Below are 15,658 nucleotides of genomic sequence, written 5' to 3'. Positions count from 1 at the left end.
CAAATGAAATATACACCTTGTAATGGATATTGTCCTATAGAAATCAAGAAATTAAATAAAATGATAAATAATTTTTGATACTTCACCAGAGCTATAATAGCAAGTTCACAGCAGACCAACTTTCAGAATCTAAGGTTGTGCCTAAGAATACAAAGAAGTCCAAGCTAACATGAAAAAGTAAAAGAAAACATAGAGGCTAGAGTAAGTAGTCATGGTTAAAAATAATTTTATCATCAATTTTGATGACATTAATTACCTGGCAGAAACACTTTAGCCAGGTGACCAAGGTTAACTTCATCAGCCCTAAGAAAAATCGACAGCATGTACTCCCTGACAAGTTATGACATCCCTTTTGTGATATATCTCACAAAGGTGCATAGCCTTAATCTACTCATGAGAAAATATCAGACAAACCCAATTTGAAGATACTCTGAAAGAACTGACTATTTGTTCCTGTAAAGTATCAATGGAGTGAAAACAAAGCCTGAACTCACACACTGGAAGTCAGTAAGGAGATATGATAACCAAAAGCAAAATGAGATCTCCTAAAGACTAATGGAAAAGATGATGAAATTCAAAGAGTAAGAAATTTAATAGTGAGAAACTAATGTGACTCCATTTTTGAGAAACTGGACTCTACCTCACAGCAAAGCCTGTCTAAGGAAGGGGGCGTGACCCTTGTCCTTGGAAAAACCCACAGAGCACTCCTAGGCACATACCCACCCTGCTGAGTTGTTTGTCTATAAATAACAGGACACCTGGTGCCAGGTGTCCCTGATTCAGTTAGGCTAGGTGAGGACCCATAGCAATCCCCCTAGAAACCTCCAATCAGCATGAGACAGGGAAAATACTTGGAATGCCAGATGACCCCCAAGTAGTTTATGGTGGTTGATAACATGTTGGGAAACCAGGTAGTTTAGCACATACACCCCTCATGGCCTAAACCAATCAGTTCAAAGGAATCCCCCTATTGTACTAACCAGTCACCCCTACCCACTTTGTTCCCGCCATTGAATGTGCTAATCAATGTTAAGAGTTGTTGTTTGATTTTCCTGCAGTATGGAATGATTTGCTGTGTGATGTTGTGACACATAGAGTATCCCCCCAAAACCTATAAAATCTCACTGAACAAAGGACCAGGACTCACTCCCTGGGACCACTGCATCGGGAACAGTTGTGAGTCCAGGATCCAGTTTGCGATAAAGACTTTTGTGTGATTGCATCAGATTCAGCTCCTGGAGGTCTACTGGGGTCCCACAAATCTGGCATAACAATAGAAAAGTGATAAAATATTTGGCATAAACTGAACTTTACAATTGAGATTATGAAATATAAAAAATAGACTGAGTATTTACATGTGGTAGACTTGAAATTTTGACCATACTATATTATCCAACAAACACTTATCATTTGCTTTCTACCCTGATCTCATTTAATGAGTTAGAAAACAGTCTTTCCTTTCTGTTCTCTGGAAGACTTTGCATAAAACTAGAATTTTCTGGTCCATGAATTTTCTGTTCTTTGAAAATGAGCTATTTGTGTCTGAAGGGTAGATGATTTTAAAATCATCCTTTACTTCTTCATTAGTAGGGTTTGGTATAGTTTAAATTATTTGTATTCATTTTTCAACATATCAATATTTCTAATATTTTCTAATTTTCCAATCTTCTGCAGTTGTAGTCTTTTTCTGTAAAATTTTTAATAATAGGTTTTTCTTTTTCTTCCTTTTCCATAAGAAACGTTTCCAGACATTTGATTGTTTTGTAAGGTCTTTAATATAAGAAACAATGTTTTATATTTTTAATCTCTTCCTTTTATATGTATCAACTTTATTAGTTTCTGTATTTTTTTACTATCTCCTATTTCTTTAGCTTTGTGTTTATGTCATTTTCCTATGTTTCAGGCTTAAACTATTAATTTAATTTCATCTTGTCTTTATTTTTTTATAAGTATACAAATTGATAAACTATCTTCTTTTGGTAGTATTTTCTGGGCACCACATTTTACTTCATTACTTCTTCAATTGTAGGATTTTCCCCTCAACTTGTTTTTTCTTCTTTATTTGAACATTCATAAGTTAATTTTGATATTTTTCTTTCAAGTTTTTTTCAAGAATGTAAAGATTTTAATTTATCATTTTGTGCTAATGTCTAGGTTGTGGCATAGTCAAAAAGTTTAATAAATACTGTTTAAAAAAATTTACTCAAACTTGCCTCATAAACTAGTCCTTGATCATACTGAAATAAGTGCATATCGGCTTAAAAATAATATGTAATCTCAAAATGGGTATCATTCAGTTTTATGTACATATAAATCAAATCATTCATATTATTTATATTTGTTTTCTTAACATATCATATATTTGTAATTTTGGAGATGGTTAACTGATACTTAGTTGAGAACACATTAACTTGGCTGCATTTCTTATGTACTGTAGATTTGAAAATAGATAATAAAAATACTAAGGTTTTTAGCAGAGATCAGATTCTAGGCTTTCTAAAACAAATGAAGTTAAACAGTTGACCTTCATAATGAGTTCTTTCTGTATTGTAGTGATCATTTTTGTATTCTTTCTGTATTGTGATTATTTTTGCATTTCACAAAGGACATTTTTCTGTATTTTAATAGATTGATTTGTTGATGTACTGATTGTATGACATTTAATTTTTTAAAGAAAGTTCTTGAAGTAAGAAGGCTAGAGTTCTAGTTCTGCACTAGAAGATTGATGATACAGGCATATATCAAACAAATAATAAGCAGTTCTATAGATTTAAATGGGTAATTTTTTATGAGGAGGGAAAATGTATTAAACTGAAGTAAGAAAAACATGTAGGAAAACCTCAAGGAGAAAGATGTTACTCCTAGTATAAATTAAGGGAGAGAATGAAAGAGCAAAATTAGGAAAAGTCAGCCTATGGATCTTTTGTTGTACCTTAAGTAAAATGGGAGCAATCATCATATAGTGCTTACAATATTCAGAGGGAAAACATTGGTGAAAAAATGCAACCAGCCTATGTTTTATGTCCTTGTGGCATACATAAATAGGTATGTAGATAGTATAGTGCCTGGCAATGGAAAGAGGTAAGAAGCACGACTGGGATTAATGCTTCTGACCAGTCTATTTGCAATTAGGTTACTGGTGGAATGTTTCTGAGAAGGTCATAGTTGGGCAAGTACTTGAAGGAGGTGATCAAGGGAACCATCCAAATACCCAGGGCTCAGGTGTTCCAAAGTGAAGTGATGAAAAAGGCCAAGAGAGGCAGTAGGAGAGTAGTCAAGAAATGAGTTAACTGACTTTCCATAGTGTGATACCAGAGACAGAGAAAAAGGTAAGAAAATACCCTCTGAGACCGACTGGTATGTGATGAAAACTGAGTTTTCACAATATTCTCCTAGAAAATTACTTTTAAAACTGAGTGAATGTATATGCCTGTATTAGGTTGTTACATCTGCCACAGAAATTCCATAGGCTAGGTAGCCTAAAGAAAAGGAAATTTATCGTCTCACAGTTCTAGAGGCTAGATTTCTAAAATCATGCTGTCAGCAGGTTTATTTCTTCTGAGCCGCCCCCTGCCCCCAACCCCTTGGCATAACACCATTCCTGAAGCGCTTTGCCCATGAAAGTGCTATTTTCTTCTGACAAACTGCATTTTAAATATATTTGGGTAATGGGGAGAGGATTTTACTTGAGGGAAATAGCATGAGAGAAATACATAGAATGATGTTGGAAAGAAAGTAGGGGTCAGAAAAAACTAAATGGTCTAGTTCGATGCAAATCTTTCATGAAAGTGAACAAAAGCCAAATATGTTAGGAAAGATATATGTAGGCAATAACATGGCTAGACAAGAGGTCTGAACTTTATTATGTATATTAAGGAGAATTACTTAAGGTTTATGAGCAAGAAGGCGCAATAATCAGAACTGTGCTTCCAGTCGATTAACCTGTCAGAAATATGTAGTTTATGACCAGGTGCTAAACATAAATCTCATTAGCAGTAGAGGTTGTTCAAGCTGGAAGCACATCCAGGTACACCAAGGGCTTAGATAAATTCTTGTTTTGCTCTGGAAGGAAGGAGAGTTTGTCAGATTTTAGTGTTGTGGGGTTTTTTTTTGTTTTTTTTTTCTCTCACTCTGAGAAGGGCATCTTGATATTTCTGCCATAGACTTTCCTTTGTTTTTTGTTGTCACAAATAGAAATAAGATTCCTACCTGTTACAGCTGATTTCACTGGAATTTTGGAACGTTCTGTCTTGCAGCTAAAGGAAGAGAAGAAAATTACCAAATACAGCATAGCAAAATTAATTAAATAGAAATAGTCACTGTATATCCTGTGATTTATTGTGATTGTATAAACACACATAGATATATAACTGCACTCAAAGCAAATGAAAAAAAAGACAACATGCTTATTTTCAAAACCAGAACAACTGATACTATTAGAGGTTGGTTCTCAGTATTCATTTTAACACACACACACACAAGTCAAAGCCCTCATGCTCCTAGACTTTAATAGAATGTTAACCATAATTGGTATACTCAAAGAATGAATCCATCAACATCTAATGTGGAGTTTAAGATTTACAGGATTCTCATATACATTTTACTTCTGAAAATTCTGTTCAGAAATCTCTCTATTCATCTCTTCTTATTCTCTGCAGACACCATTCATCTTCGGGTTCTTGAATCTTCCCCAGTTGGCACAGCTGTTGGAAGTGTGAAAGCAACCGATGCCGACACTGGGAAAAATGCTGAAGTAGAATACCGAATTATTGATGGTGATGGGACTGATATGTTTGACATTATAACTGAGAAGGACACCCAGGAAGGCATCATAACCGTGAAAAAGGTGCTCTGCGTCAGCAGAAATAAGCATCGTGTGTTTACAGAGTTGAGGTTTCATTATGTACTTTTCACCATGCATTATCCATTAAAAGATATATCACTGCCGTGCTTGAATGTAATTCATAGTTTACTTAAGTAAGAAGGATATAAAGCCAAAAGCTTCTTAGACATGTTCACTGTGCTTCTATTAATTGAAACATGAGTCTTGAGATTTTACAAAATTTAAAAAGTTAATGTATGTGTGATTATATTTTCAAGTCATATTAATAAAAGGCCACGATAATAACATTATTTTCTTAAGAAAATGCTTAATATCTAATAAGATCAATATATCATTATAGTTGGAAGCATAAAATGTAGTACACCATCCAGATTCATGAAGCAATAACTAGAGATGCTAATAAAAACAGAATGGATTGGAACATAATTCAATTGTTCACATTTCCCCTTATGCTATGTAAATTAAACTTTTCTGCTAACATATGTTCAGTGATACAATTTTAAGGTAACCAGTTACGTTATTGTAGGATCAGTGCCATCTTATGAGAAAATGCAGGGAAAATTTAAAAAAAAAAATAATTTCTAATGAAATGCCAAGCATCAAGTAACCACTGAGGCACTGGTTAATAAGAAAACTATCCTGAGAGTGCATGGCAAGGCAGGAGGTACTCAACCTTCATTAAACAGTGACCAGCAAAGGGCAAAGCAGCTTTATTATTTTCCATGACCAGAATGTAGCACTCATGCAAACAGAATCTTGTGCATCTAAAAATGAAAAAGAAAATGGAGGAAGTCTGATTCAGCAATGTTTTCTCTGTTAATAAAACTTATCTTTCAGAGTGAATGTGAGGTGAGAGACATAGTTCTTTATTTGTGACAGTTAAACTATATTGATATTTAAAGCCCCTTTTTTTGTTTATTAATGCATCCTCATGCCAACTTGCTATTAAATCTGTGCTCTCTTTTTTTATGTGTTATTTTTACTTATACGTGACAGTAGAATGTATTTTGACATGTTATATATACATGAAGTATAACTTCTCATTCTTGTGGTTGTACAGGATATTGTCCTTTCTTATTCCTGAGATTTTCTTTATTTTGACTCTTTCAAGCAAGTATGGAAATTTATCACCAAGATTTTGTAAATTTAGAATTTAAAAAATTTTTTAGTACCTGGGATTGAACTCAGGGGTACTCAGTCACTGAGCCAAAACCCTAGTGCTATTTTTTTTTTTTTTTTGATGCTGGGGATTAAACCCAGGGCCTTACACATGCAAACTAAGCACTCCACTTTCTGAGCTATATCCACAGCCCCTCCCAGCCTTATTTGGTATTTTATTTAGAGATAAGGTATCACTGAGTTGCTTAGCACTTCACTTTTGCTGAGGCTGACTTTGAACTCACAGTCCTCCTGCCTCAGCCTCCTAAACTGCTGGGATTAGAGGTGTATGCCACCACACCCAGCTTCACTTTTTTTGCTTACAAAAATTTAGTAGTACCCAATACCTCAAAACACACATGTGTGCATGCCAACATATACATAATTTTCCAGTCCATTTTTTTTTTTTTGTAGGGAATCACCACCTATGAGATAGGTTTGAACATCTAGCCCAATTTTTTGCAAGGTTTAAAATCTCATTTTCTTAAGTTCCTAAGTGTTACATTTTGAATATATAAAAAGTAAAAATTGAATCCTAAACAATATTTAAGGATTATATAATTATCTGTGCTACTTTCTAAACTTATTAATAAGCAAATCAAGTGCATTCAACCTGGATTTTAAAAATCATTCTCTAACTTGAAATGAGCATGTCATACAATTCCCCTCACTTTAATTGAATGACATTTGTCTTTTTACAGCCACTTGACTATGAGAGCCGGAGACTTTACACTCTGAAGGTTGAAGCAGAAAATACCCATGTGGACCCACGTTTTTATTATCTAGGACCATTCAAAGATACCACAATTGTGAAAATCTCTATAGAAGATATAGATGAACCTCCTGTTTTCAGCAGGTCCTCCTACCTCTTTGAGGTTCATGAAGATATTGAAGTGGGCACAATAATCGGGACTGTAATGGCAAGGGATCCAGACTCTGCTTCCAGCCCCATTAGGTAATTATGCCTGTGTTTGAGATGAAACAGAAGAAATTGAAATTCACATAGAGATTATGAAATTCTATTTGAAACATTTAATGCAATAAAATACTACAGGAGTTTTTCTGTAAGTTATACATAAATTTGGTGAGCCCAGTGTTTAAGGTAAATTGGCTTTAAATATCTGGGAGCAGGTGTGCACAAGGGTTATAGCTTATTCTTATCACATCCTGTAGACTGAAGTCTGGCTTGTATCATCTGTTTGTCTCCTTAAAGTGTTTGTTGTTTTCTGGGGGAAAGGAGGTACTGGGGATTGTACTCAGAGGCACTCAAAAACTGCCATATCCCCAGCCTATTTTGTATTTTATTTAGACACAGGGTCTCAATGAGTTGCTGAAGCTGGCTTTGAACTCTTCCTGTGTCAACCTCCTACTAGGGTTACAAATGTACATCACTGCGCCTGGGCTCAAGAATACTTTTTTAGATGTACATTCACGATGCAACCAAGCCATGATATTTGTATGTGAGATAAATATAAACAGTTAAAAATAATGTGATTGTGCTATAATTCAGTTTTGTCATAATTTTTACAAATTGTACTTATACTCTAGTCATCAAAGAAGGGAATTTTTGCATTGTTCTTGGTTTTTGGCTTTGTTGTTGCTGTTGTTGTTTAGCTGTCTCAAAAAATGCAAGGACATTCCAGTAATATCAGTCACTCAACATTTTTCTTTATTATGGCAATCAAAACACCTGAGATGTGATAGACACATAAAAATGAGAAAGACTCAAAGTTTGCATTGACATTTGCACTGATATAGCAAGGAAACCCAGATATACCTAATATTCATCATCAAAGTGAACGCTTACTTTAGTCTGTTTTTCCATCATGTGTTCTGGATTTCATTTGTTTCCTTAATTCTCAGCAGGTTGATTTTGCTTCCACATGAGCTAGTAAAGTATGAGTTTAAAGGTTTGCTGTACAATTTCTGTATGTACTCATGACTCATTCACCTGACTCTGGTCAGACTTAGTTTGAAAATTCTATAAATTCTGCCCACTTTCAAGTGAAGTCATACTATATACAGTGACAAATGTATGTATGGTTTTATTTAATTATATAATTATGCATAAATACTATTTCTTGGATTGATGTGCAGCATCACAGTTTACATGCTGCAGAAAAAACTGTACATAATATTCACATATTACTCCCATCTGCCAGCAGGACTTCCCTATGAATATCACCCCTCCAGTCCACTTGTCTTCATCTAAGTGGCTGCATTCCCTGAATTTTTCTTTAAGCTTTAAAATAACTAATATACATGTTTAATTTTACCCCTTAAATACTTACCAAGCATTTTCTTGCCAGAAATTCTAACTAACGTCAGCCGTCTCTGTTCTGGGTCCCTGATTTCAAAATGGTCCTTTTAAAAAATGATACATCAGAGTTTTAATGAGACAAAATTAAGTTGACTAGTATTAAGTCCTGATATAAACATATATCTCCACAAAGGGAAATATACATTCCATCCTCACATAGATTGATGGCTATTTTATATTAAAATCTATATGTAGATACTTAAAAACACAATAAATATAATGTTTAATGAAAACACAAATCAAAGGACCAGGAAGAGTCCATTCATGTATAGAATATACAATGCCAATAGGTATGGCTTTGTATCATCTTGTTGTAGAAAGTAGGAAGCCATACTCTTATATCTTATTATTTTTGTAGAACAAGCAGATATAATGTATACATGTGATATAATATACTATGTATATCATCAAATAAATATAAATATTGTGGATAAATATGCACATATATGTAGTAAATTTATATATTCTACAGGTTCTGCATCTACCAATTCAAACAAAATCAATGGAAAGTTTTTGGAAAGATATTGTTTGTACTGAATGTATGAAGACATTTTTCTTGTCATTATTTCCTAAATAGTATAGCACAACAATTACTTATGTAGGGTATGGCATTTACCTTATATTAGGTATTATAAACAATCTAGAAATGATTTAAAGGAGAATGTGCATTGGTTCCAATCCCCAGTGGATATAAAAGGACAATTTTATATATTCAAAGAAATAAAATAGCCTTGCAAGTTTAATGTATTTATGTGTCATTCTGGACATGTTACAAATTATGTCATATATCCTTAATGGTAATGCAGTAATCAAAAAATTTTTACTGAAAACATGTATCTTGGAAATGATTTTAAAAGAAAAATGAAAGTTAACATATAATTAGGTGATTAAGAATCAGAAAATAAAATTATATTTTGAATAATATTTGAAAAAGAAGGGCTGTAGTTTCTCTACATCTTCAAGATAATATCACATAATACTCTAAATTTTATTATTGCTTCTTTAAACTGAACTGCAAAAAACTAATTAAGAAAAACACAAAAACTGTGTTTGGCAAAATCATGGTACATGATAACAAAAACTTTCTATTAATATACATATTTCAACTTCACATCACATTTCTATAGAAATAAGGGAACTTCTATTTGCCAAAATTCCTAATAATTCTGTCATTCTTTCTTACATTGGATAAATATTTGTAGATAACCATATCAGATATTAACATATTATTCAAGGAGTTTTCATTCTATTGGAGAAGAATATGAGAATCAAATAATATTCACTAAATGCCTACTAAAGTTACAGTAGTAGATATATTATGATAGTGGTCAGTAGGCACATTGTTTTCAAGTTTAAATTCCTGTTTTAGATTTGGAATGAAACAAATTTCAAATACATGAGATAAATGACAGATATAGTTGTACAGTTACTTTAGGTAGGAAGCAGATAGATTCTTGAAATTTAGGTGATCATGGAAGACTATAAGGAGGAGATAAAATGTATGTTGGGTCTTTCAGTAGTAAACTAATTTTGTCAATCTGGGGTGGAATTTGGGGATTATTCTAGATATAGGGATAAAATTATTTGCTTTATTTTTGAAGGCTAAAACATGTAGTGTGATTTTTTAAAAATGGGATTTATCCCAATGACATCATTAAGATTGAAAAACCTGGTATTAGGTTTCAGAATGATATACAATACAATGCCACAATAACCAATTGCTGCCTATTTTAATACAGATGTATGAAGATTTCTCATCTGGAATTGTACTATTTTAAAGTTATACATTTTATAATACATGTGGTTAGAAACTGAAGCTATGTATATATCATACTCTGAAGCTCCAAAACACCATTAGTTGATGCCCAACCAGTTTGATGAACCTACTGTTATCACCAATTTTGTCATTAAGGAAAATCTGAGCTTCTGCGATTGATCTGTTGCAATGGATTACTGCAGTAATTCTCCACTACTAAAAAAAGCAATGTAACCACATGTAATGCATACTATGTTGTGGTCAAATATATCAATATTAGTTCACATGAAAATAGACAATGATTTTAAGAGCAGAGATTTTAGAAGACTAGCATTTCAATACAGAACCAAGTACTTGGAGAGAGTGTATTTCTGTGATTAACTCATGAAACTCTACATTCTAGATCAGTACTGTGTTTCTTCTGATAATTATTAGTAATATGTGTGTCTTTTAATTTTACCATTTTCGCCTGTAACACTTCAGTAACACTGCCATGTGCTTTTCTTTGGCCTCTATGTTCAGATTTTCTTTGGATCGCCATACTGACCTTGATCGGATCTTTAACATACATTCTGGAAATGGATCGCTTTACACATCAAAACCACTTGACCGTGAACTATCTCAATGGCACAATCTTACTGTTATAGCTGCTGAAATCAGTAAGATGACTTTATGTCTATAATACATATTTATGTTTATAATTCTGTATATTTTAGTTTTGTATATTTAACATATATTTATAGATTTAATTATATACTAAAATAATTCATTCATTGCTTATACAAATTATACAAATTATAGTTTTTGTTCTAAGAAATTTATATTTATTTATTTATCTTTAAAATTTATTTATATATGACAGCAGAATGCATTATAATTCTTATTAAACATATAGAGTACAATTTTTCATATCTCTGGTTGTATACAAAGTATATTCACAACAATTCATGTCTTCATACATGTTACTTTGGATAATAATGATCATCAAATTGCACCATCATTTATAACCCCATGCCCCCTCCCTTCCCTTCCAACCCCTCTGCCTTATCTAGAGTTCGTCTGTACCTCCCATGCTCCCTCTTCCTACCCCACTATGAATCAGCCTCCTTATATCAAATAAAACTTTCAGTGTTTGATGGTTTGGGATTGGCAAATTTCACTTAGCATTATCTTCTCTAATTCCATCAATTTACCTGAAAATGCCATGATTTTATTCACTTTTATTGATGAATAATATTCCATTTTTATTCATTCATCTATTAAAGGGCATCTAGTTGATTCCACAGTTTAGCTATTGTGAATTGTGCTGCTGCTATAAACATTGATGTGGCTGTGTCCCTATAGTATACTGTTTTTAAGTCCTTTGTATACAGACCAAGGAGAGGGATAGCTGGGTCAAATAGAGGGTACATTTCCAATTGTCCAAAGATTCTCCGTACTGCTTTCCATATTGGCTGTCCCAATTTGCAGTCTCACCAGCAGTGTATGAGTGTACATTTTTTCCCACGTCCTCGCCAGAACTTATTGTTGTGTGTCTTCATAATAGCTGCCATTCTGACTAGAGTGAGATGAAATCTTAAAGTGGTTTTGATTTGCATCTCTCTAATTGCTAGAGATAATGAACATTTTTCATATATTTGTTGATTGATTGTATATCTTCTTCTGAGAAGTGTCTGTTCAGGTCCTTGGCCCATTTATTGATAGGGTTATTTGGGTTTTTTTGATGTTTCACTTTTTGAGTTCTTTATATACCCTAGAGATTAGCGCTCTATCTGATGTGTGAGGGATAAAGATTTGCTCTCAGGATGTAGGCTCTGTATTCACCTCACAGATTGTTTCTTTTGCTGAGAAGAAACTTTTTAGTTTGAGTCCATCCCATTTATTGATTCTTGATTTTAATTCTTGTGCCACCAGAGTATTATTAAGGAAGTTGGGGCCTAATCCCACATCATGGAGATTAGGGCCTACTTTTTCTTATATTATATGCAGAGTCTCTGGTTGTATTCCTAAGTCCTTGATCCATTTTGACTTGAGTTTCATGCATGGTGTGAGATAGGGGTTTAATTTCATTTTGTTGCATATGGATTTTCAGTTTTCCTAGTACCATTTGTTCAACAGGCTATCTTTTCTCCAATGCATGTTGTTGGCACCTTTGTCTAATATAAGATAATTGTAATTTTGTGGGTTAATCTCTGTGTCCTCTATTCTGTACCATTGGTCTACCAGTCTGTTTTGGTGCCAATACCATGCTGTTTTTGTTACTATTTCTCTATCCTATATAGTTTAAGGTCTGGTATAGTGATGCTACCTGCTTCACTCTTCCTGCTAAGGATTGCTTTAGCTATTCTGGGCTTTTTATTTTTCCAGATGAATTTTATAACTGCTTTTTCTATTTCTATGAAGAATGTCTTGGGGATTTTGATCAGAATTGCATTAAATCTGTAGAGTGCTTTTGGAAGTATGGTCATCTTGATAATATTAATTCTGTCTATCTAAGAGCAAGGTAGATCTTTTCATCTTCTAAGGTCTTCTTTGACTTCATTCTTTAGGGTTCTGTAATTTTCATTATATGTATCTTTTACCTCTTTCATTAAATTCATTCCAAATTTTTTGAGGCTACTGAGAATGGGGTAGTTTTCTTCATTTCCCTTTCTGAGGATTTGTCACTGATATGCAGAAATGTCTTTGATTTATGGGCGTTGATTTTATATCCTGATACTTTGTTGAATTCATTTACTGATTCTAGAAGTTTTCTGGTGGAACTTTTAGGGTCTTCTAGGTACAGAATCACATCATCAGCAAATAGTTCCAATTTGAGTTCTTCTTTTCCTATGTGTATCCTTTAATTTCTTTCATCTGTTTAATTGCTCTGGCCAGTGTTTCAAGAACTATGTTAAATAGAAGGAATGAAAGTGGGCATCCCTGTCTTGTTCCAGTTTTTAGAGGGAATGCCTTCAATTTCTCTTCATTTAGAATGATGTTGGCCTGGGGCTTAGCATAGATAGCCTTTAGGATATTGAGATATGTTCTTGTTATACCTAGTTTTTCTACTGTTTTGAACATAAATGTGTGCTATATTTTGTCAAATGCTTTTTCTGAGTCTATTGAGATGATCATATGATTCTTATCTTTCATTCTATTGATGTGATGAATTATATTTATTGATTTTCATGTGTTGAACTAACCTTGCATCCCTGGATGAATCCTACTTGATTGTCGTGCATAATCTTTTTGATATGTTTTTTAATTCAATTTGCCAGAATTTTATTTAGAATTTTTGCATCTGTATTCATTAGAGATATTGGTCTGAAGTTTTCTTTTGTTGATGTGTCTTTGCTTGGTTTTGGAATCAGAGTGATATTGGCATCATACAATGAGTTTTGAAGTGCTGCCTCTTTTTCTATTTCCTGAAATGAATTGAAGAGTATTGGTATTAGTTTTTCTTTAAAGGTTTTATGTAGAAGTTGGCTGTGTATCTATCCAGTCTTGGGCTTTTCTTGATTGGTAGACTTGTGATGGTGTCTGCTATTTCATCACTTGAAATTGAGCTGTTTAAATTCTGTGTATCATCCTGATTCAATTTGGGCAAATTATATAACTCTAGAAATTTGTCAATGTCTTCAATATTTTCTGTTTTATTGGAGTGCAAGTTTTCAAAATAATTTCTAATTGTCTTCTATATTTCTGTAGTGTTTGTTGTGTTTCTTTTTCATCATGTATGTTAGTGATTTGGGTTTTCTCTCTTCTTCTCTTTGTTAGTATGGCTAAGGGTCTATCAGTTTTATTTATTTTTTCAAACAACCAACTTTTTGTTCTTGTCAATTTTTTCATTTTTTTATTTTGTTTCAATTTCATTCATTTCAGCTCTGATTTTAATTATTTCCTATCTTCTGCTGCTTTTGGTGTTGATTTGTTCTTCTTTTTCTAGGGCTTTGAGATGTATGTTAAGTCATTTATTTGTTAACGTTTTCTTATTTTAAGAAATGAACTCCATGAAATGAACTTTCCTCTTAGAACTGCTTTCATAGTGTCCCAGAGATTTTGATATGTTATATCTGTGTTCTTATTCACCTCTAAAATTTTTTAAATCTCCTCCTTGGTGTCTTCTGTAGCCCACTGTTCATTCAGTAGCATATTATTTAATCACCAGGTGTTGGAGTGGATTTTATTTCTTATTTTATCATTGATTTCGAATTTCATTTCATTATGATCTGACGAAATGCAGGGTAGTAGCTCTACTTTTATATATTTGCTAAGGGTTATTTTGTAGCATAGTATATGGTCTATTTTAGAGAATGATCCATGTGCTGCTGGGAAGAAGTGTATTCTCTCGTTGAAGGATGAAATATTCTATATATGTCAGTTAAGTCTAAGTTACTGATTGTATTATTGAGTTCCATAGTTTCTTTGTTCAGCTTTTGTTTGGAAGATCTATCTAGTGATGAAAGAGGTGTGTTAAAGTCACCCAAAATTATTGTCTTGTGGTCTAGTTGACTTTTAAACTTGAGAAAATTTTGTTTGATGAATGTAGATGCTCCATTGTTTGGGGCATATATATTTATAATTGTTAATTCTTGTTGGTGTATGGTTCCTGTGAGCAGTATATATTGTCCTTCTTTATCCTTTTTGATTGACTTTAGTTTGAAGTCTACTTTATTTGATATAAGGATGGAAACCCCTGCTTGCTTCCGCAGTCCATGTAAGTGTTATGATTTTTCCCAACCATTTAATTTCAGTCTGTGGATGTCTTTTTCTAGGAGATGAGTGTCTTGGAGGCAGCATATTGTTGGGTCTTTCTTTTTCTTTTTTTAACCCAATCTGCTAATCTATGTCTTTTGATTGGTGAGTTTAGGCCATTAACATTCAGTATTATTATTGAGACATGATTTGTATTCCCAAACATTTTTGTTTATTTTTAGTATTTAATGTGACTTGGAATCTCCTCTGATTAGATTTTCCTTTAGTGTAATCCCTCCCTCTGCTGATTTTCAACATTGTTTTTCATTTCCTTTTGGAATATTTTGCTGCGGATGTTCTGTAGTGCAGGCTTTCTAGTTGTAAACTCTTTTAACTTTTAGTTTATCATGGAAGATTTTTATTTCATCATCAAATCTAAAGCTTATTTTTCTTGGATATAAGATTCTTAGTTGGCATCCATTTTCTTTCAGAGCTTGGTATATGTTGTTCCATGATCTCCTGGCCTTGAAGGTCTGGGTTGAAAAATCTGCTGATATTTGAATTTGTCTCCCACTATTTGTGATCTGATTCCTCTCTCTTGCAGCTTTTAAGATTCTATCCTTATTCTGTATCCTGGGTATTTTCATTATAATGTATCTTGGTGTAGATTGATTGTGATTTTGTACATTTGGTGTCCTGTAAGGATCTTGTATTTGTTTTTATCAATTCGCTCTTCATGCTTGGAAAATTTTCTGACATTATCTCATTGATGAGATTGTGCATTCCTTTGGTTTGAAACTCTGTGCCTTCCTCTATCCCAATAACTCTTAGATTTGGTCTTTTCATGCTGTCCCATAATTATTGGATGTTCTGTTTACGGTTTCTCACTATCTTCACTGAGTGA

The 15,658-nt window shown here is 33.2% G+C and overlaps 1 protein-coding gene across 3 annotated transcripts in view; it reads left to right on the top strand.

Annotated features, from left to right (window-relative positions):
- The window catches only part of Cdh10 (cadherin 10), a 106,486-nt gene that overhangs the window by 71,373 nt on the left and 19,455 nt on the right, over positions 1-15,658 (top strand). For all 3 annotated transcript variants that reach the window (XM_076856178.1, XM_076856177.1, XM_076856176.1), the window contains exons 5-7: positions 4,659-4,846; positions 6,703-6,956; positions 10,600-10,736. In XM_076856178.1, the coding sequence (XP_076712293.1) occupies positions 4,659-4,846; positions 6,703-6,956; positions 10,600-10,736 (579 nt within the window). The remainder of the gene's footprint in view (positions 1-4,658; positions 4,847-6,702; positions 6,957-10,599; positions 10,737-15,658) is intronic.

Source organism: Callospermophilus lateralis, chromosome 5 (assembly GCF_048772815.1).
Source record: "Callospermophilus lateralis isolate mCalLat2 chromosome 5, mCalLat2.hap1, whole genome shotgun sequence".
Lineage (NCBI taxonomy): Eukaryota > Metazoa > Chordata > Mammalia > Rodentia > Sciuridae > Callospermophilus > Callospermophilus lateralis.
The sequence above is the reverse complement of the archived record's forward strand: the minus strand, read 5'-3'. Positions and strand labels throughout refer to the sequence as shown.